The 22466-nt window shown below is 44.8% G+C and overlaps 2 protein-coding genes and 1 long non-coding RNA gene across 3 annotated transcripts in view; 2 read left to right on the forward strand and 1 right to left on the reverse strand.

Annotated features, from left to right (window-relative positions):
- The first annotated feature begins 1203 nt into the window (after positions 1 to 1203).
- On the forward strand, positions 1204 to 6800 carry COMMD2 (COMM domain containing 2). Its single transcript, XM_084639013.1, has 5 exons — positions 1204 to 1672; positions 2103 to 2180; positions 3816 to 3898; positions 5453 to 5626; positions 6227 to 6800. Exons 1-5 carry the CDS (start codon positions 1606 to 1608, stop codon positions 6422 to 6424), a joined length of 600 nt encoding a protein of 199 aa, XP_084495139.1. The 5' UTR covers positions 1204 to 1605; the 3' UTR covers positions 6425 to 6800.
- Positions 3905 to 22394, reverse strand: LOC311526209. Its single transcript, XR_014712964.1, has 3 exons — positions 22261 to 22394; positions 16209 to 16294; positions 3905 to 4696 (listed from the first exon to the last, which is right to left on the reverse strand). It is a non-coding gene; the product is annotated as an uncharacterized lncRNA (long non-coding RNA).
- WWTR1 (WW domain containing transcription regulator 1) overlaps positions 20629 to 22466 on the forward strand; it is a 122231-nt gene continuing 120393 nt past the window's right edge. Inside the window, exon 1 of the mRNA XM_084639012.1 lies at positions 20629 to 22355. Coding sequence (XP_084495138.1) covers positions 21940 to 22355 — 416 coding nt within the window. The 5' untranslated portion in view covers positions 20629 to 21939. The remainder of the gene's footprint in view (positions 22356 to 22466) is intronic.

The raw sequence follows: 22466 nt of genomic DNA on the forward strand, positions 1-22466 counted from the left end.
TAGTCTGTATCCACAAAAACAACGAGGAGTCCGTTTATTTGGGCATAAGCTTTCGTGGGTAAAAAACCCACTTCTTCCATGCATCTGAAGAAGAGGATTTTTTACTCATGAAAGCTTATGCCCAAATAAATGTTAGTCTTTAAGGTGCCACCAGACTCCTCGTTGTTTATGTGGCATGAAAGAATTGGTCCCATTGTGGTTGTATTACACTAGACTTCACTTTATAGGAATTACGTCATCAATAAACAAAAAGCCACAAAATTGCATAGTATCATTATAGCGCATTGATAAAATCAACATCTGATCTATTTTGCTTACATAATTGTTTTCAGATATCCACGATGAAACTATTATAGGATTTTTTACAGTTCCTACCCCTGTGTTAGATGACTGGTACTGTTTAAACAAAAACAAACACCTCTCCTACTTATCCCAGGCAGTCTCTCAGACCAGTTGGAAATATTTTCATTTGGAATATTTTGTTTATTAATATTTCCAATCGTTTAAAATTAGACAAAAGGAACAGGCAGATAAACAGTTGATTGTTTTCCTCCTGCCCTTTTTGGAGGGGACAGTGGATTTAGGGATAAGCAAACCCTATGCCTTCACCAAATTTGTCAAAAACTCGGGGGGGGGGGGAATGGATATCTATGAATGGGTGACTTTTAAACTAAATTTGTAAATATTTTACTCGGTATCCACAGGCCTTTTCCATTTCTAAATGAACTTCTTCCCAAATCAAATCTGCCAGTTGTGGGAATTTTAGTGTGTGCCACATGCAGAAGAGGAGGTACACAGGGCCCCCACAAATAAGTATTAGCTGCTTTATTCTCTCCTTTCCCTTTTGAGTAATTTACAGTACATTGAAAGCTAGAGGTGAAACACAGCTACATCCCCCCGCCCCCAATTATTAACAATGTTTGAAACTAATTGTTTAGCTCTTCACTAGTGAGGGCTTGTACAGCGCTTTGCACGTGTAAAAAGCACTGTGTGGACTCGATTAACCTCACGCTATGCGGGATCAAACCCTGAATGTGTGAACTAACGAACTTATAAAACAGCAGCAGCACTGAACGAGTTTCCCTCAAGTACTGCCGAGATGTTAATCCACGCTCTAGGTGGGCCGAATGCAGCGATAAATCTGACCCACCCTCGGGCGAGGAGACCCTCCTGCCGTTGCGGGGTTTGAAATCTGGATGCGGCTCTTAGCTGGGCCTGTGGCGCCGACACCGCGCGTCGCGTCCTAACGCGCTCTGGGGACCCTTAGGGCTCCTGGGCGGGACGCCGGCCGCGACCGTGGGACCCTTCCCGCCTGCCCTCGGGGGCGCCTGGGGCGAAGGGGCCAGGCCGCAGCAGAGGGCGGGGGGAGGTGAACCGCCTCCGGCAGGCCCAGACCCCGTTCCGTGCAGAGGAGCCGCCGGACGGGCCTCGCCCCCCCTGCCCGCGCCCGGCCTTCTGCCTGCCCCTGGGGCCCCGGAACCCGTGCGCCGGGCTGCGCTCACCGGCCGGAGCGCGCTGGCGCAGCCACCCTGACAGGAAGCGGCTCAGCTGTCGGCGGGGAGGCGCCCGGCCTAGGAGCGGAGCAGGCGAGCGGCCCCCGGGAAGATGCTGCTGGTGCTATCGGAAGAGCACAAGGAGCACCTGGGCTTCCTGACCCAGGTGGACAGCGCAGGTCCGGCTCGCCCGCCCCCGCTTCCCGGGCTGCCCCGCACCCTTCCTCCGCCCTGGGCGGGCTCCTTCGGCCCCACAGGCTCCAGCTCTCTCCCCGCAGTCCCCCAGCACGAGCGCGGCCCTCCTGCTGGGGCCCCCCGGGGCGGCGAAGTGGGACCTTTCGCCCGGAGAAACTGAAACAGGGCCCTGGGCCCTGCTCCCAAAGCGCCTGACAGTCACCCCCGTCTCCGGAGCCCGCTGGGGTTGAGGGGGCCCCTAAGAGCCCAAGGCCTTCTGCGGGGGCCACGGGTCAGCTCTGTTAATGAGGGAGACCTGGCCGAGGTGTGAAATGTGCCCCTGGCACTGCAAAACCAGTAGCTGCCCCAGAGAGTTCCCCCCAGCGCAGGAGTCACCAGGCAGGTCCGCAGAGCGTCTCTCTCCTTTCGTTTCAGTTGTTGGTGAATTTGGCCGTATCGCAGTGGAGTTCTTAAGGAAAGGCACCAACCCGAAAATCTACGAAGGAGCCGCAAGTAAGAGTGAGAGAAGCGGGGCAGAAGGGTAATGCTGCCTAGGACCTTGCTGGACTGAAGGGGAATTGTTAAAACTGATTTAAAAAGAAAATACTAATTTTAAAAATTCGATATTTTATTAATCAAAAACGTATGCCCTACTCTAAGGAGTATTTTACCCTGAAAAGGGAGAATTGCCATAGACTCCATGAAGTCCACTAGGGACGTGGCTATTGCTGATGATTTCATGCAGAAGGTGCTTAGATACTACAGCAGGTGTGGGTGAACTTTTTGGCCCGAGGGCCACATCTGGGTGAAGAAATTGCATGCAGGGCCATAAATGTAGGGCTGGGGCAGGGGGTTGGGGAGTTGTGTTAAGGTGCTCGGGGCAAGGGGTTGGGGTGTGGGGTGCAGGAGGGGGCTCAGGGCAAGGAGTTGGAGTGCAGGAGGGGTGCTGGCTCCAGCACAGCATCGTTTACCTTGAGTGGCTCTTAGGTGGCAGTGCCGCACAGTAGGGCTAAGGCAGGCTCCCTGCCTGCCCTGGCCCTGCGCTGCTCCCAGAAGTGGCCAGCATGTCCAGCGGTGACTGCTGGGGTGGGACAGGCAGCGCTGCTGTGCTCTGCCCTCACCTGTGGGTACCACCCTCGAAGCTCCCATTCACTGCAATTTCCCATTCCCAGCCAAAGGGAGCTGTGGGGGACGGTGCCCGCAGGCGAGGGCAGCGCACAAAGCCCTCTGCACCCCTTCCCCCAGGGGCCGCAGGGACGTGGTGCCAGCTGTTTCTGGGAGCAGTGCAGGGCCAGGGCAGGCAGGGAGCCTGCCTTAGTCCTGCTGCGTCATAGGGCCGGCAATCCTGAGGGCCAGATTGAAAGCCATGACGGGCTGGATCCGGTCCGCAGGCTGTAGTTTGGCCTCCCTTGTACTACAGTGTTGAGCAACAATATAAAATCCAGAAATATATTTGGGACCGATATACATCATGACTTAAATGGATGTCATCAACTTGAAATATGCAATTAACAAAATACGTTTATGGTGCTTCTGAATTTCTCTTCCAATTTTTGTTGTTTTACAGTAACACTTTCCTGGTTTTCAAAAAATATTTTTCTGTCTCCTGTTGCTTTGTGAAAGGCCCATCCAACTATCAGGGTAAAATTGTGTGTTTAGTGGATTATAGCTGGGAGATGGAGGAATGAAATTTGCTGTACCCAAAGGATTATCAAATGTATAAAGAAAACCAACTGAAAACACCACTTTTCTTTTTTAAATCTTTCATCTATAGCAATCATAAATTATACTTGTAACTGTGGTTTAAATAATTTAGGTGTGATTATGTATTTGTGTCCCTTTAATGCAATGCCTCCCTTTCCAAAGGGCAAAGTCTGAAAATTGGCAACTCTAGTACCAGTCTGGTCACCATTGGTTAGATTTAAAAAGTGATACACAAGTGAGCATATTATTTTATTAAATCATATCATAAACTCTAAAGTTCTTTCAGGCCCCATTGTGACTTACCATGCAGTGTATGCTTAAGTCCGTACTAATTCTGCTGTGCTTTTTAAAATTATTTTATTTATTTATTTATTTAGATGCCCTGTATCTTATAGCCTGGACAGATACACCTTACCTTGTCTTGAATATCTGTTTTGTTTTCAGGAAAACTTAATGTTAGTAGTGACATTATTCAGCATGGAGTTGAGGGATTAACATATCTTCTCACTGAGGGCTCCAAGCTCCTGGTAAGGATAATGTCGTGATAGTATATATCAGGGGTAAAAGTTTGAGAGAAGTCCTCCAGTTTCTTTATTGGAAAACAAAGGCTTCCACAATATGCCTACAATGCTGGAAACACTTAGACAAGGGACCAAGTCAGGTTTTCAAAATTTGACAACTTCTTGATGATGGGAGAATGAAAGGGTATGTATAAAAGCAACACCATTTTTACATAGTATTGTAATATTAAGCATCCCAAAGCACTGTATATGTGACTCACTTCACTTTGCCTAGCATATGCATTTCAGTGGCTCTGGAGTTAAACTTTTTTAACAGCATATAGCAACGATTCACAAGAGTAAAGAATAGAAAGTGAGGAATAATGCTTTAAAAAATAATAATGTTTTAAAAAATAAACTATCCAACTGTAAGTGAACGGAAATCTATTTTTTGAGTTCTGTCACTGTTCAAATGCTGTACTGAATACAGACTAGATTAACTCCTCTTATTCGGGGTTCCTTGTAGCTACCTAGGCTACTACTGGCCTGATGCTGCTTAGATTGTGAGATTTTAACTAACTCACCATAAAAGGTAATAAGAATACAGGAAAATAGGAAAGAAAGAAAGGCACCTGGGTAATAAATTGTCTTCCCATTGGGAAGACTGTCCAAGAAGTAAGAGGATACTTGAATATTGCAAACTTATGAAATAAGTGGAGCAGTTGAGTGGTGGTCCTGAGTTAACTTCATTCACTTGTATTCTTCTGGTATTGCTTCCAGTTCTTGGAATAGAGTGAAATATCTTCTTTTGGAAAGTAGGGTGACCTGAAAAATGAAATAAATTCTCCTGGCATTTTGATGGGATAGAGCTTGCCATGCAACAGTTATAGTATGCGAAAGCTGTTGACAATAGTGCAAAAGGAAGACTCTTCTCTCAAGTACATGACTGCTTCCAGAATAACAGAAACTGAACCACACCATAAAATAAAACATACATGTAGAAAACCATTGATCTGGGACTGTCAAAGTACAAGGGCCATTCTAGATTAATATAATGTGAGTTCTGACCCAGCACTTACATACATAGGCATTTTAGAAATTTCAGAGTATGTTAAAATTTTAATAACGATGCTACACAATGTTATAAATTGATCTGATATCTAGAAATGTACTAGAATCTGTCAAGGCCCAATAAGTCATTGTTATAAGCTCCTTCTATGGGTACACTATTTTGGTTCCTACTACTTTCAAATAGGTGTATCAAAATGATTAAATACAAAACGTTAAGCATTTTTTTTTTTTGCCCTCTTTAATTTACTTGAGTAGTTGCATTTGAATATTATTATTGAAGTTGTACCTTGGTAGCAATATTGTATCATCATTTATACACTAGTTAACATGTGACAGGTTTGATGGGTTCTAGATACGGAACTCCTCTCTTATATTTCTGCATGAAAGGGATTGTAACTAGGTAATGTGACTTTAGAAAATGTAATATATAGATTCTGGGGAGCAAGTAACATAGTAATAGCAACAACAGTTATGCAATTCCTGATTACATTCTAAATTGATGATTTCTAGATTTCTGAGATAGACTTCCAAGACTCCGTGCTTGTTCTGGGATTCTCAGAGGAATTGAACAAATTATTGCTTCAGCTTTACCTTGACAACAGAAGGGAGATCAGAAGCATTCTTAGTGAACTGGCACCAAAGCTCCACAGTTACCACAGCCTTGAATGGAGACTAGATGTGCAGGTAACATATCCTAGTCTTAGTAGATAATCTGAATTTCATTTTAGCACATTTTAGCAGAACAGGCTGTTGTGAAAAAATTAAGATTAATTCAGTGTTCTTAAAATGCTTGAGGCTGCAGTATTTGCATTTATATAAATATTTGCAGATGCTTATTTACTAGTCTGCATTGCAAGACAGTGGGCTTTAAGATAGATAAAGAGTATAGTTAATGTTGCAAAATTGATTTCATTGTTTTATGCTCTGTTACATTGTGGAGTTCAGTCAGAGATTTATATACTAGATTAAAGGATAACTTTATTTAGTCTTTTTTATTGTTTTTAAAGTCTTTGGTGTAATATATAATGAAGCGTTGTCAAATGACAGCATTACAAAAAACTGCATTTGATTAAACCAGAAACTGCAATCATTATCTAATAATGATAAAACTAGATATAGATGTAAAGAGTAAACTATGTGTCAGTCTATGAATAAAGTTGCATAAGAGTTGTGAGTTCCAAATGTGACACTTGGCTTCCTAACATATTTCTTTGTTTTAACTTGTAATGTTTCTTTTTTTCCCCTTACTTCTCCATTTCATCTCATTTGAACTTCTTCATACAGCTTGCCAGCAGAAGTCTGAGACAACAGATTAAACCAGCTGTCACTATAAAGCTACACCTTGATCAAAATGGAGATCAGACAACCAAAATATTACAAACTGACCCTGCTACTCTGCTCCACCTAATTCAGCAATTGGAACAAGCCTTGGGGGAAATGAAAACAAATCATTGTAGGCGAATAGTCCGCAACATCAAATAACATTAATTTGTGACTTATCTCATTAAGTAATTTGTGAAACAGTAGTAGAAAACAATGTTCACAAATATACATTTTGAGGAAAATAAACATCTGGATCAGATGAAATGCTTTCCTGTGCCAGGATCTTGAGCCAGTGGTTACAGGCTGAACTTCCTTTGTTGCTAACTACACAGCTGCCTGATGTGAGTTAGGATAATTGTTTTGTGCTTTAACTCCCTATATAGAAATTAGTCCGGGCAGCCCTACATTAGTTAACTCTCCTTGGTGAGCTTTTCTAATATATAGGGCTGCCTCAGTGTAATACAAAGTTGTATATTCATTGCTATGTTTATCAAGCAACGTTTATTCTCGTGTTCCTTCTTAAAATAAAAAAATACTTACGCTGAGAAGGAGTGATATTTTACCAGGATTGGTCTTCCATCTAAATTCTTATGCTTATAGAACGACTGAATTTAACTCTTAAAGTTTCCACTTCTTTTCCCTGTCATAACTTCTGTTAGTGGCTGCTAAGATGCTTTTATGAAGTGGTGGCAACAAATTCTGTAATGCTGTATATATCATCAAAATCACATTACAGACAAATAGTAGGTTTGTTTTAGATATCGTTTCCTATGTTTCTGGCTAGACTTGCAAATAAGAGAGTCAGTCCACTTTTAAGTTTAACTTATGTTAGCCAAAGCACTCTACTATTGTTTAACTTTCTGAAAAGATGTGTAATATGGTAGCACTTCCTTGACTGTAGCAGGGTGTGATGGGGTGGCTACCTCATGCAGGAGTGGAAGGGGTTAATGGAGGCCAGATGGGCCAATTAACCTTGTAAATTGGAGGCTAAGAAGAAAGCCCTGATTACAGGAATAGGCTGTGCAGGAACAGTTGGGGCCTGTATAAAGCCAGGTAGGGGGCCACAGATAGGTGGCTGTTCTGGGAAAGGCTGCTGCTGGGCAAGGGCAGTCCCTTCCTGCAAAGGGGGAGCAGTGTTTGGAGACTGCAGAGTGCATTGGATGCAGTCACACCCTGGAAAGAGGGAGGACAGTTTTGGAATTGGTAGACTCCGAGAGAGAGAGAAGGGGAACCAATGGTAGGAAGCAGTACAGGGAACGAGGAGTGAGGGCTAGGAAAGGAAAGTCCAGGACTGCTGAGCTGAGGGTCCCTGGACTGGAACCCACTATAGAGGGTGGGCCTGAGTTCCCCTCCCAGCCCCTGGGGAGTGGCCAGGGCATTGGAGATGCCAGCTAGACAGCAGGTCTGGAAAGACTCTGAATTCCCTGGAAGGGGAGGACCTTGGTGTCCTGGCCAGAGGGCCAAGCCACGAAGAGTAGGCTGCAGATTCAGGCGTGAGCGGGGCTGCAGACTGAGTGCTTGTCTGCACTTACCGGGGGATCGATGAGCTGCAATCAATAGATTGTTGGTCAATCTAGTGCAGAGGTAGGCAAACTATGGCCCGTGAGATCATCCTGTCCGGCCCTTGAGCTCTTGGCCAGGGAGGCTAGCCCCCGGCCCCTCCTCTGCTGTCCCCCCTCCCCTGCAGCCTCAGCGGTGTGCGGCTGCTAGTCCTGCCGCTCTGAATGGCATGGTAAGGGGAACGGGGGGGTGGGGGGTTGGATAAGTGGCAGGAGGTCCCGGGGGGCAGTCAGGGAGCAGGGGGTGGTTGGATGGGGCGGAGGTTCAGGGGGGGATTGGATAGGCATGGGAGTCCTGGGGAGCCTGTCAGGGGGTGGGGGTGTGGATAAGAGTGACGAGGGGAGCGGTCAGGGAGCGGGGGATTTGGATGGGGGTGGGGTCCTGGGTGGGGGGTTGGGGGAGGGAGTCCCGGAGGGGGCGGTGGTCAGGGGACAAGGAGCAGGGGGGTTGAATGGGTCAGGGGTTCTGAGGGGGGAAGTCAGGGGGCAGGAAGTGGGGGGGCAGGTATGGTTAGAGTTTGGGGAGGCACAGCCTTCCCTACCCAGCCCTCCATACAGTTTTGCAACCCCGATGTGGCCCTCGGGCCAAAAAGTTTGCCCACTCCTGATTTAGCGGGTCTAGTGAGGACCTGCTAAATTGGCCGCAGATCGCTCTCTCGTCTACTCCTGTACTCCACCGGATCGAGAAGAGCAGGGGGAGTCGATGGGACAGCATCTCCTGTCAACATCGCGTAGTGTGTTCCCCATGGTAAGTAGATCTAAGCTATGTCGATTTGAGTTACGCTATTCCCTGGATGGGGGGAAGACACACTGGAGGGAGAGGGCAAGGTGGCAGAGCTAATTCCCAGAACGGCCAGCAGGAGTCGTTGTGAGCGGTGAGCGCACCCTTTGACTCAGGGCTAGTAGTTACTACTGGCAGGTCCTGGCAACCAGCTAGTAATGGCTAGCTTAGACAATAGTTTGTACATGCAAACCCCAGTGGTTCTGCATAAGTTCATACAGTAGAATCTCAGAGTTACGGATACCAGAGTTATGAACTCATCAGTCAACCACACACCTCATTTGGAACCGGAAGTATGCAATCAGGCAGCAGCAGAGACCCCCCCTCACACAAAAAAAAAAAAAAAGGCAAATACAGTACAGTACTGTGTTGAACGTAAACTACTAAAAAAAGGGAAAGCGGCACTCTTCTTCCGCATAGTACAGTTTCAAAGCTGTATTAAGTCAATGTTCAGTTGTAAACTTTTGAAAGAACAACTGTAACATTTTGTTCAGAGGTACAAACATTTCAGAGTTACGAACAAACTCCATTCCTGCTGTGCTCATAACTCTGAGGTTCTACTGTAAATACAGGTGATCTGAACAGTAGCAAAAGCAATATTATGGGCTAAGCAGTGATCGTTTTTAAAGAAAGCTATTAGGAAAAAGCAAAAAAGTGCAACTGCTGCTTCATCTTTTTTTCAGTTTTGTTGATTAAAACATTCTATGGCTTGGATTTTTCTCTCTGACAGGTCAGTGGTAGCAAGTTTTCCAGCCTGTGGAAAGATGGGTTTATAATGGAAACATTGACTTAATTATTGCATGTGAATGTTACTTTAATTAAGAAATGTAAGTGGCTTTTAGCATCTAACACGGATGACCAAAAAAATGGGACTTCTAACATTTCATTCATGCTTTAGTATAACATTTTGTAGCTTCAGCGAATAGGATGTTGGTATCATTTGTTGTTACTGGTGGGAATACATTATACACCATGGGAACTGTAGTGAAGAGAGAACAGATAGTGAAGGGGAGTTTTGTACGTGTGATTTGGCTTTGATTTGTGCTGTCTCCCCTCCTTCCATGTTGATGTTATAATAATGCTCCTTTGCTGCTGTTCAGGATTTATGGTTTAAAATACACTTTTTATTGCTAAATCTGTTGTAATTTTCTTAGTGTTTTGGGTTTTTGCTCCTTGTGGAAAGTAGCATTTAAAGCCAAAGATGGCAGAAGTGCATTAAACTGTAGTAGTTCTTACCATTTAAAAAGGGGCTCAATTTAGAAGTTTAAAGCTTAATTATTTTATTTTATTCTTTGATTTTTTGGGGGGGCGCAGCATAGGGCGGAATAGCCAATGTTCATGGTTCCCTCACACAATTGTTCACTCACACAATGGCTACTTAATGTCCTTTCCCATCTGCAACGGAGGCTTATATCAGTATTGTTTCCTATTTTAAAAAATCGCAGACCCTCTATGTGGAGTCTTGTTGTTCAGTTTCATTACTTAAGAGCAGCTAGCAGGTTGTAGGAGGGTTACTGTATCTCATCTACAAAGATCAAAAAGGGTTTTGTTAAGCACATATGTTCCTCTGATGACAATTATTGACTAAATTTGACCCACTAGCCTCGTTCTGGGACTCGACTGCTGTTGCTATCATTTGATGCAGAAAAAGCGTTTGATTAGGTGCAGAGGATATATCTTTTGCAATAGTGGGATGTTCTCTGAATGGATTAAATTCAGAACACAAAGTTCTGTGCTAAAGTGGAGGTTGATAGAGTTGGCTTTGCATTAGTGAGGGATAGGGACCACTGCCTATTGCACGTTCATTTGAACCACTGTTTGGGAAGATTAGTGAAGAGCTAATGGGTGTTGTGTGAGTAGGAAATAAATGGTGTTTCCCTTTCCATGGATGCCAGTGTCATATTTGTTATGCCTCTGATCCATGAGAGGACTTGTTTACTATAGATTCTTTGGGATGCTTACGAACCACTATTTGCTAGTTTAGAAAATGGATGCAAAATGAGAGACCATATATAGCTTAGCCTTTGATTGTCAGAAGAGAAAGAATAGTCAAGCTTTTCTCAGTCTGTCATCCGTGTGTCCTTTGTGTGTGTTGCACATCACACATCTGGGGATTGTATAAAGTAGCGAACTACAATCAAACTGAGTTACTTGGTATCTCCATTGTTCTTTTCAGCGTCAGTGCTGATCTTCCATATTTTTAGAGTAAGTGCAAGATTAGTTTGAGTAGCCAATTCATATTTTGTCCCACCTACCTCTCCTTCAGTTGGGCTCCATTCTAAAGCCCACTGAAATGAATGGGAGTCTCTCCATTACTTTAGTGGGATTTGGGTCAGATCCAAGAAGGCTCTCGTCATTCACTTCCTTATCCCCATGAGGGTCTAAGCATGCCTATCTTTTCCATCTTAAAGAAAACCTATTTTATTGCAGCTATTCCCAGCTACTGTGGACCAGTTGGTACCATATGCAACTGTTTGTAATCTCTGTGACCATGTCTGTGGGGCATCATGGTAGGGTATGGGGGTATTTTTGTTGTCTTTCTACCACCAGATTCTGGATAGAATGGAGAGTTCTAACTGGACCTTGGGAATACAGAAAATTTGGGGATGATAATCAATACATATCCCACAGGCATACCTGTATATGTCATGTGCTTATGCAGTTTCTCTCAGTGGTGCACAGGCAAATGCTATATTCTGCTATAGTCACTTGTTTTCAGCAAAGCTAATCGCTGCATGGTGGGCCTCTGTAAACGATCTCCACCAGTTCAGTGCTGGTGCAGATGGCTAGTGTTGGAGTAATAGTCCCTACGGTGAAAATAGTCCTCCTGACACCATTGCACTGTACAAGTCAACTGTACTCTACTATCCCAGGTTAAATTTTCCAGAAACCTTTATACCAAGTGTTGGACACACCGTTCATTTATTTGTATGCTATTTTGCCAGCCTCAACTTCTCCAGAAATGATATTGTCCTGAGGTCCACTTCTTTATCAGGATGTCTAATGTCTTAGAAAAACACTTTATATGATTGTTGCCAGCTGGCAAGAGGCGGATGTGCAGGTACTATGGCAAGGCAATCCAGTTGGAGCAGAACTTTGTGACTGGGTGCCTAAATGTCTTACCAAGCAGAGCGTTGCACAGAGTAGCACACAGTGCTATGAAAATATTAAAGGGCTGAAGTTGCAGTATAACAAGGTCCAAAGTAAAAGCTGGCATGGAAGCAAACCTGCCCAGTCTGATGCACTGAACCAAGTTCTTGCTGCTTGATAGTATGGAGGCACTCCATACTATGATGGTGAAGGACCAAGATGTGGAGGAGAAGAAAGAGAAGACCAGCTTAATGTCTTCAGCAGAGACCCAGGAGGAAGAGCTGGATTGGGAGATGCCCATGACTATGCTTGGAACCGAGGCCCAGTTTAGAGAGTCCCAAGCTTTGCAGGCTCAAGATGAGAAACTGGGAGACAAAGACCCCCTTGCACCAAGTATGTTGCTTTTTATTATTTGTATTATTGGGGCTGGTTTTGCAGGCAGACATGGGGGCTGCAGGGACAGTTTCTGGATTCTAATTAATGCAATCTGACTCTTAAATGGGTGGTTTCAGATTCAAATGAAGGCAAAAGTGGCCCTTTTCCCCAGTTGTGCAAATTCCTCCCTTTCCCTGCCTCTAGTTCAAGCTGGAAGCTTCAGCAACTGCAACAATGGAATAGAGTACCCGTGTGGAGGCAGGGTAAAACTGCATCTGAAACATATTGGCCAGTTTGGATGCACTGCAGCAGGGCCACTTACACCAGTATAATTCCATTGATTGAATTACCAATGGTTCAGTTCTCTAGTGCAGATGTAACCCAAGGACCTGAACTAACAACTCAGTCTCAGTACCCCTGAGCTGTGGTAAAGTTGAAATACAGATCTGGATCTGGAATTTTTACAGTGCTCATTTCAAATCTCACCCATTTCTGAAGCACACAGAATGAGAGTTCTTTTAAAGGAAATAAGTAAAAATTTCCTTCCTTCCTTCCTTCCTTATGATTTTCCTGTTGCTTTCCAGAATCAACCCTTCAAGTGTTGGAGAGCACATGGCCTTCTTCTCTTCTCATAAATTATTAAAAACACTGAGGTAATGTCCCTAACTCTAATCCAGTTAATTTTTAAATAGGCTACCTATTTATCAGCTCCATTTTCTGCCACTAAAAATAAAGAGCTGGTTCTGAGGTCACTTTCAGAACTTGAAAAAATAATAATGCACAGAGGAATAGGAAGTGGTCTTGTTTCTGCAAGAAGAGTAAAAGGTATCTTGAATATAAAAAAGGAAAAGAAAAACCACAGCACCCTTAAAAGATCTCTTGGTTGCCTCTCATTGTATGCAATCTGCTTGTGTGAATAAAGGAATAAGATTTATCCCTAAAATCTGTATGTTTAGGTTAATGCCAGATTTTGATTAGGAGCAACATTCAGTACCTTGCTCTATAGGTAAGTACCATTAGTTTCAGTGGGACTTTTTGTGGAGAAGAGTGCTATTTAGTATCTGAATCTGGGCAATACTTGAGACTGCAACCATTCATAAAAATCAATTACAGTCCCTGGTCCTAATCCATTGATGCATTAGGGCAGCATTGTGCTGGTCAGCCTGTTCAAAGCTTCTATGGAGCCAGCTTAATTAGCCATGTATGGATTTCCCAGCAAAGAGAAAGATCAGCTGGTGTCGAGCCACCATAGCAACTCTTACATCACCACTATCATTGGTGCCTGCTATTCAGAGAGCATGGCCAGTGGGAAGGGACCATGCCTAGAACATCTCTGATTGTCTCGGGACCTTTGGCAGACATCACAATTTAGAGCAGCCACCGGGCCTTCAGCTCTCTGGAGAGTAGACTTGCACATGACCAATGTCCGGATTGGGGATGGCATACAATCTCTTTTGTGCCGTCTCCTCCTCAGCCACAGTTAAAGATCTGGCTCTTGGCTTGGCATCATTATGCAATGTTTTCAAGTCTAAAAAAATATTTTGGAAGGTGTAATATGCCATTGTTGGAGCTGTTGCTATGATGTATTTGTGTACCGTGTGTAATGAAATGAAGTTAGTTTTCCATTATTTGAACACAAAAAGCTACTGAATGACTAAAACGGGCTGTGGCTTTGTGTGACAAATTTCAAATAGGAAGTGTACATTATTGCTGAATTTTAATTATAACTATTAAAAATGGAAGCCTATAGCAGGAACATGGACCCAATCTTAACAATTATATAATAGAATAATTATGATAATATGGCCTTTCATTCAAAGATCTTGCAGCAATTTGCAAACAGTAATTAGTAAAGCCTGCGAATATTCTCTAAGGAAGTTAAGTATGACTATGATAAACATGTCAATCTTTAAAGCTATTAATCTGTTGCATTTACATTTCATGTTAAGGCGTGGTGCTACTCTGAACAATTATTTTAAAATGGCCTCTCTTTACCCAGCAGATCTGCTCCCTATGTGTATTCCAAGTCATAAATGTTGATTTTTTGCACTGATCCTCCAATTTGCTCTGTATGGGCATTGAAATATGTGTTAGTTCGTGAAGCTAAACAATCTGTTCTACCTCGTATTTAGCTGTGACATTCCAAGTAAGTTTCTGAGACCTGAAGAAGAACTCTGTGTAGACTCAAAAGCTTCTCTCTCTCTCACCAACCCTGCCCCCACTCCACCCCTGCTCCACCCCAGCCCCGCCCCCACTCCCCTGAGCACTGTAGCAGGGGTCAGGCCTGCATTCACCAGCAGTGATACGTGGAGCGACCTGGCCCCAGCCTGCTTCGCTCTGCCAGCTCCTAGCCACCCACTGGTGAGTGCTGGGGTGTGGTTCCCCCTACCCTCCAAAGCCGGGAACCAGGAGAGCAGAGTGGAGCGGGCTGAGGCTGGGTCACTCCACTTCCCACTGCCCCGTGAGTGTGGGGTCGGCCTGGCTGCCCTGCACTCACCGGGCGGCAGGAAGTGTAGTGACCCGGCCCCAGCCCGCTCCACTCCGCCTCCTCGTGCTGGGGGGTGGTTTCCCTCCTGCCCCCCAGTCCCACCCCTGCGGAGGCCTGGGGCTGCATAGAGCATCAAAATGGCTAGGGATGGCCCTTGTCCCATACTGTATACACTGTACCTAGAAGACAGGAGACTTGGGTTTTATTCCTGTGTCTGCCAGATTTCATTTAAAATGGTAATGACAAATCAAAATAGGGCACTGTTTGTATGAAATAATTGTTCACATACAGACTTGCACCAAAATAACTAAGGGTGTGAGAATTTATTTTGTTTCAGTTCCAGTTTGTATGTAGACAAGCCCCAAAGTCTTTTATATCTTGTAACCTGCCACTGATTGCAACAGGTGTTTTGTAGCAATGAAAAACTGAGATTAAACGTCATGCAAGATTATCTCTCTAGGTTAAATTATGCCTTTAACTCACGGGTTCTCAATCTGGGGGTTGGGACCCCTCAGTGGGTCGCGAGGTTATTACATGGGGGGTCACGAACTGTCAAACTCCACCCCAAACCCCGCTTTCCCTCCAGCATTTATAATGGTGTTTAAATATATAAAAAAGTGGTTTTTTAATTTATAAGGGAAGGGTCACGCTCAGAGGCTTGCTATGTGAAAGGGCTCACCAGTACAAAATTTTTCAGAAAGTGAGCTGTAGCTCACGAAAGCTTATGCTCAAATAAATTTGTTAGTCTCTAAGGTGCCACAAGTACTCCTTTTATTTTTGCAGATACAGACTAACACGGCTGCTACTCTGAAACCTACTTTAACTAGTTTATCTAAGGAAGAGGAAGTACATCTCCTATCACACCCTATTGGGTCTGGTGTGGAGCACAGCCCCCGCTCTGTGGAGACTCCACCCCCCTTTCAGGTTACATCCATGTTGTAAGATACTGGACCATAAAAGCTTTTTTTGGTTGAGGATTGAATATAGCACGTGAAAATTGTCCCAATATAATTTTAAATCCCTGCTTTTACCTGATCCATATTAGTGTGTGGTGGGAGTGCTGGGGACATTTTTACGGCAGATTTTGTGTTAAGTTGGTAGTTTGAAACCTGCTCAGAGGCTTCAAATATTACTAGCAGTCCTGTTGGAGATGGATTAGTGGGCAGACTACTAAGAGCAAAACAAATGCCAGTTACATGATTTGTGTAATAAAGAATTTCAATTTGATTATCATGACTATCGACTGTATGAATTAGACACATACAGTAAATTATATCAATCCAATCAACCTTTCAATCTATTTATCAAAGTGCAAGAAGCTCCTGTTTCAAGAAAAACAACATACATACATATATATATATATATATATATATATATATATACACACCCAATTTTACCTAAGTGAAAATAGCATTCAGGCTGAGATACAAACCACCATGACCAAGCATGCTTCAGAATATATGGAATACATTTCTGCCACACTTCAAATGGTGTAAGATCCCCACCACCACCACCACCACACACACACACACTAGTTAGCCAACTCTGCTGTTTGTAAAACTTAATACACTTTCATTGGCAATAGCATAACAATTTTGGAATTTATGTACTTTAATTTATAAATATACAAATGAGCAAAAAGGAATTTACCTTGTTAATGACCGATCAGATGGCTAATACATCATGGATGCAAAAGTCAGGAAACATCTGCACAAGGCTAATGTTACTCCATGAACCTATGGCAAACAATGATAGCTTTAGTACGGAAAACTTTGCATATATGGTTTACATAAAAATGGCAATCAGGATAGCTTCTAATTATGCAAGTTCAAAGTACAGGCATCACTTAAACTAGTCCCTAAACATTTTTTATTCTAACAAATAAGATATATTTTGATTCAGTTGTTTGATTCACTTGTTGAGTTGTTTGCATTGCTATCATTCATATAATCTTTTGCTTAGCATTTTCACTCTCAATTTGACAGTTTGCCTTTTCTGCATATTCTGTCATCTTCATTGGCCCATCAGGATGTAGAAACATGGCAATTTCCATCCTCTATCTGGTCAACATCTCTGATGGTGGTCAGTACTAGCTGTGTTAAAGAAACTTGGAAAAAATCCACAGTGGACAGATATGGAATAAACTGCCCATAGGGAAGATTTCTTCCTAAATCCAGGAATTAGTGGTTTGTTCATGTCCTGAAGTGAGAGGCTAAAGGCTAAGCCACCCTTATTTTACTCATCCTGATGTAACGTATCTGTTTTTTAAAATATCTGGGTTTTACGTTGTAAAAAAGCTGAAGTGTTGCAAGTTTGCCATTCCCTTCCGGAAACCATATAGCTGAATCACTTGATCCTATTCTCTCTCTGCTTCAGGGGATGGTGTAGGGGGGGTCTCAGCTTGCAGTCTGAGTTACCTAGACTGTGTGAACCAAACGTTCAAATCCCAACAAGGCTGACTCAGACCTTCATCCATAAAATGTTAATACAGAGCTATCTGATCAGGTTTCTCAGAAGCAAACGTAAAAATTTAGGTCCTGCCTGTGCCGTATGAACATTAAAGATTCCATAGTATTCTTTTCATAGACATTTACCTTGGTGTCCTTTGCAAAAATGTCATCTTTGCACAACTGTTGTGATGTCCCACATACTGATGAGTTTATCACCGGACACCCCCAATGATGACTGCATTTTAGATGTATTGGATGTATATAGTTTGTAAAGTTCTTTGGGAAGAAAGATGCTATGGAGTATAAATCAGTTATAAACCACATATCCTAGGGCCCAAATCTGGAAACCCTTAATTGCCTGAGTAAGGGTTAGCAGGATCAAGCCCTAATCCAAAGGATGATTCAGGAGAAAGCAATACATGTATTTTTAAAATAGGTATAAATTGTTTTAATTACTGTTTTAGATGAGTGATTAGCATTTTATATACTTAGATTTAAGAATTGGTTCGTTCTCATTTACAGGGGAAAAAAAGCTAAAAGTTGTGGTTTACTTTATGGTCCTTTGTATAATTTATTGAAAATCACAGCATCAAATCAGGTATAAATCAAAGTATGATTTGCTGGATAGTGTATTAGAAACAATCCTTTAATATTTATAGTGTAGCTTTTTACCCCAACAGTTACAAAGCACCTTACCAATTTTACTCACTCAATAGCTGCAGCTATTTCTGAGATGGACCATAACATCTGCTTAATGGTGCACAACATTACCGAACAGTTTAGGACAGGAAGTGAAGAAAATATTGCTGTATTCTGTTGGTTGACAACATATGTTTAGATTGTTCAGTTGTAACCAAAAATGTGCATTCTAGATGTTTTAGGAAATGTGATACTGCCACTGTTTATGACATCATGTTCCCAGCAACCCTAGTGGGCTTACAATACATATACAAAACAGGCCTGTGTGTCAGGATATCTGGCTCTACTCTTCATTCACGTGCTGATCTTGGGCAAGTCATATAACCTCCTTAAGGGGGTAGAGGAAGGAAATCCAAACTTGAGGAGCCTTCCTCAGGCACATTTGCAAATTGCGTCTTGCATCTATTGGTTTTTGAATCACAACCAGGTCTATACTAGAAGAGGTTTGCCATTATAGGTACAAGAGTATGGCTAATGTATGCATAGCTCAGACTAGCAAAGATGTCCTTTTGTTGATATAGCTTGTGCCAGTTTCCATGCCAAATAAGCTATACTAATACAAGCAGTTTTAAGCTGGTATGTCTGTGCCTATAGTAGGACTTTTGCTGGTATAGAAATGGTGCACTAAGAAAATCATACCCTAACTGACATTACTATACCAGCAAATTCTTTGAGGACCTTGTATACCCAAGTGAAATGTACTAGAATAGCTATGCCAGTCAAATTTAGGCCTTGTCCACACCACAAACGCTTTGCTGGTATAGCTATACTGGCAGAACCCCCTGGGTGTAGACACAATTTACACTACCCAAAGCAGTTTTTCTGTCAGCATAAGGCCACCACCATCCTGAACATTACCTATGCCACGAGAGGCACTCTTCTGTCAACGTAGTTGCATCCATGTGGCAGTGGGGAAGAGGTTGCCCTTTGCTAGCTTAGCTATGTCTGCTAGAGAGTGTTTTTACATGGCTGTTATAATACTAAATAAACCACATCAGGGTGGGCAATAGTAGAACATTTGGGACACACCCTGGGTGTATTGTGAGGCACAAAGGCAAAGGCTGAATGTCTCTGACTACCTGTGAAATGTGCAAATAGCTCAGTAATGCACACCCTATCAGTGTATGCTTAAAAGCTACAAAGACAAGCTAAAGCATCAAAAGTACCTCATGAATCTTCACTGGGAAAATAAGTGAGATTCTGCAAGGCCTGAAGGTAGTGGAACTGTATATGAATGATCTTTTAGTTTATAGGAAATCTGAGGAAAAAGTTCTGAAGGCAACTAGGCTACTGGATGTAAATTAAATGGAGCAAAATGTATTCTATGACAAACCTAACTAGTTGTTACTGTAGGATATATGTGCCTGATGAATAGAGGTAAGGACAGATCCAGAAGAATATCAGAGCTAGAGCTGAAATGTTACTACTTATGCATGTATCAGACTGAGTTGGGTCTATGATAAAATTTTAGAGAAAGTTCGGACCTGACCTGTCGTCATAAAGCCAACCTCTTTATAAACGGTTTAAAATAGATTCTGTGTGGCTATGGGACAAAGTGAAGAGGAAATAACTAGAAACAGATAATTTGTGTCATTATGGATCTCAGCATCTCACTGCCATTCATTTCTATCTGTCTAGATTCCTATAGTGGCACCAGTCATCATAGCATCTCAGCTCTAAGCACACTATGCTAGGAAACTGCCATTAAAAATGGCTTCATCTAAGAAATGTTTTGCTCTGAGTGTTGAATCACACAGTTTTTGAACAGTCTTGAGAATTTTTTTTTAAAGTAATAATTTGTCTCCTTTAGAACCAAAATGCTGCTAGAGGAAACAATTTAGAAACCAGTTTTTAAAAAACTGTTTCCTAGCATTATAGGAACTTCTTTGAATTGCAACCTTGAATGAAACATAGAATGTTGATGGAAAGGAAGTTTCAAAATCCATTTTAATATAAAATATCTGTTGCATGAAATAAATGTAAAGACACAAACTTTAACTTGCCACCTCTATACCAAACTGTGTTAGGTAGAATGGTTCAGGCCCCCTGTTCATAATATGACATCCATACTGGGGGCTTGGGTTACATCCTAGTTTCCCCCTGTCCCTCCCCACATAAATAAAGCATGGGTTCATATTTGGCAATTTTTAAAAAATAGGTCAACTAAATTACAACCGTCAGGGCAACCAGTTAAAACAGTTTTCTTCTCCTCTGTTAAAGCATGGTTTAACCCCCAGATTGAAGAATGGATGAGACCTTAACTGTGACTTCAGATCATGTTCCAGCTGGAGCCTTCAGCGTTGTTTGAAGATATATCCATAGTCCCCTCATTACAATTAACTCTGTTGGATTAATTAACTCTGCAGGGTTACACTTGTACACTTGTACAAGTACACTTGTGTTTGTAGTGCAGATGGACTCCATCTCCAAGGGGCCAGGGAGGCTCTCTCGCTAATATCTGCCCAAAGAGACTGCAACAGTTAAAGGGAAGAGGGGGGAGTTGGGGTCTCTTGTGAGAAGCCCTACCAGGAAGATGGAGAGCTGGTGCCACCTCACTCCTTTAGGGGGCATTAAGAGATTTCCTCTAAAGAGTTGGGGGACCCTAAGTAAGCCAGGGCTCTTCTTTCCCTAGCAGGACTTGGCATGCTCCATCCTCCCCCAAGTTGTGGGGATCGCATGGGGAACAGCCCTTCCCAGGGGATCCCGCAGGGCAGGGCTCTTCTCCCCACAGAGACACAGGAGACGAGGGTTCTTCCCCCCCGCCCCGTGGGGCAGGGGTCCTCCCACAGGTCAAAGCTCGCTCTACCCGCCCGGGTGTGTCTCACAGAGCTGAGAAGCGGGGGTGGGAGATCGAATTTCCTCTTCAGGATACCAAATATGGTAACAATGGGAAAACGGCACCGCTTGGCTTTGTTATTCGGACATTGGCCCGACGCTGCAATCGGGGCTGGTATAGCAGACCGGGGGAGTCTGTGCCCTTCTGCGGGTCCCGTAGGGGATCGGCGGGCCGATCTCTCTTTACAGCCGACCAGGCGGCACCTTTGCTCCGCCTAATAAGGCCACTAGTGCCTTCAAGTGTTGCAATCTGAACCAACCCCGCCGCTGGGGACTCTGAATGAAGAGAGCCCGGCAGACCTCCCCTGTCTCCCCCCCGAGAGCCTCTCCTCGCATAGCTGAGACTCCAGGACGGCTTGCGGAGGCTGGCGCTCGGAAGGGAAGAGAAGGGGGCGGGGCTCGGGCTGCCCCGGGCACCCTGCTCATGAATAATGCCGCTCCCCAACTTTTTGCACCGCCTTATTCTCAGGCTTGAGAATTTTTCACAAAGTTTGTTTGGGACAGTCCGGGACTGGGAGCAGCCGCGGCGCAGCCCCCGTAGCGCAAAGCGCCTTGTGCGTCAGGCTTAGGCAGCCTGGATTGTGAGGATGTGAGGACAGAATCACCCCCAGCCTTCCAATTCGCCCTTGCAACGCCGTGCCAGCGCAGAAGAAGCAAAGTCCTGATCTTGCCCGCCTCTGCAGCTGGGGGAGGAGGAGGCGGAGAGCCAGCGACTCCGGCCCGGATCCGGGCACTGGAGGTAAATAGAACGTTCCCCGGGTCCCCACGTTCGGATTCGGAACGCCTCAGACCTCCCCCCTCCCCCGCGTGCCTTGCGCCCCGCTGGAATCCGGACAGCAGCCAGCTCTCGCCCGGTGACAGCCGCGAGAACTCTTCCTTCGCCCTTTAAAGGAGCCCCCTCCTCCTCCCAGGGAATTGCAGCAAGTAGCCAAAGTTTCAGAGAAAGTTGCATAACTTTGCGTGGGGTTTGACTCGGATGCATTCGATCGTGCGAGATACAGATTCGTGTTTGAGGGGACTGGCTCGGACCCCTTGCTTGGTCTGCTGCTGGGTGTCCGGACGCCGGGCACTTGAGGGAGGGGTGCAGTGACGTTTTGTGGGGGGCTGGATTGAAGTGCCTTTATCTGCTGCTGATCGCCCAGGGCCTTGTAGGATACAGGCATTTGGGGGGCAGTACCTGCACCCCTCATTCGCTGATTGTCCTTCCCCTGGAGGATATAGACTCGTTTGTGCGGGTGCTGCCTGGGACCACCCCCCGGTCGCTGCTGACTGCCCACCCCTTGACGGGGTACAGACTCGTTTTTAGGGGAGACCTGCCCTGGATCCCTGATCCGCTGCTGATTCTTTGCCTCCCGTGGGGAAGTTTGTTGCATTGAGCTCGTGCTGCGGGGCAGAAGATGAACCCTACTCCTGTCCCTCCGCCGCCGGGGCAGCAAGTGATCCATGTCACCCAGGACCTGGACACGGAGCTCGAGGCGCTCTTCAACTCGGTCATGAACCCCAAGCCCAGCTCCTGGAGGAAGAAGATCCTGCCCGAGTCCTTCTTCAAGGAGCCCGATTCGGGCTCGCACTCCCGCCAGTCCAGCACTGACTCGGGCAGCCACCCGCCCCGGCTGGCAGCCGCTGGTGCCCAGCATGTCCGCTCGCACTCCTCGCCCGCCTCCCTGCTAGGCGCCGGAGCCGGGGCCACCCCCAGCCCGGCTCAGCAGCACGCTCACCTCCGCCAGCAGTCCTACGACGTGACCGACGAGCTGCCGCTGCCGCCCGGCTGGGAGATGGCCCTCACCCACACGGGCCAGAGATACTTCCTCAAGTAAGTGGGGCCCAGGGTGCCCTGGAGACCCGGGCGGGGCGAAGGGGGCTGGGGGCAGCTGTAAGGACAGGGCTGAAAGAGACCTTGAGCCCGCTGTTCGTTGGGTGTGGG

Source organism: Lepidochelys olivacea (genome assembly GCF_965140295.1).
Source record: "Lepidochelys olivacea isolate rLepOli2 genome assembly, chromosome: 9".
In the NCBI taxonomy this organism is placed as follows: domain Eukaryota; kingdom Metazoa; phylum Chordata; order Testudines; family Cheloniidae; genus Lepidochelys; species Lepidochelys olivacea.

Bases quoted from the DNA above. Each gene is read 5' to 3' on its own strand.
- COMMD2 (XM_084639013.1), top strand. From the start codon at position 1,606: ATGCTGCTGGTGCTATCGGAAGAGCACAAGGAGCACCTGGGCTTCCTG. The intron at 2,181-3,815 runs GTAAGAGTGAGA...TTTTGTTTTCAG, and splicing joins AATCTACGAAGGAGCCGCAA to GAAAACTTAATGTTAGTAGT. The intron at 5,627-6,226 runs GTAACATATCCT...TTCTTCATACAG, and splicing joins AATGGAGACTAGATGTGCAG to CTTGCCAGCAGAAGTCTGAG.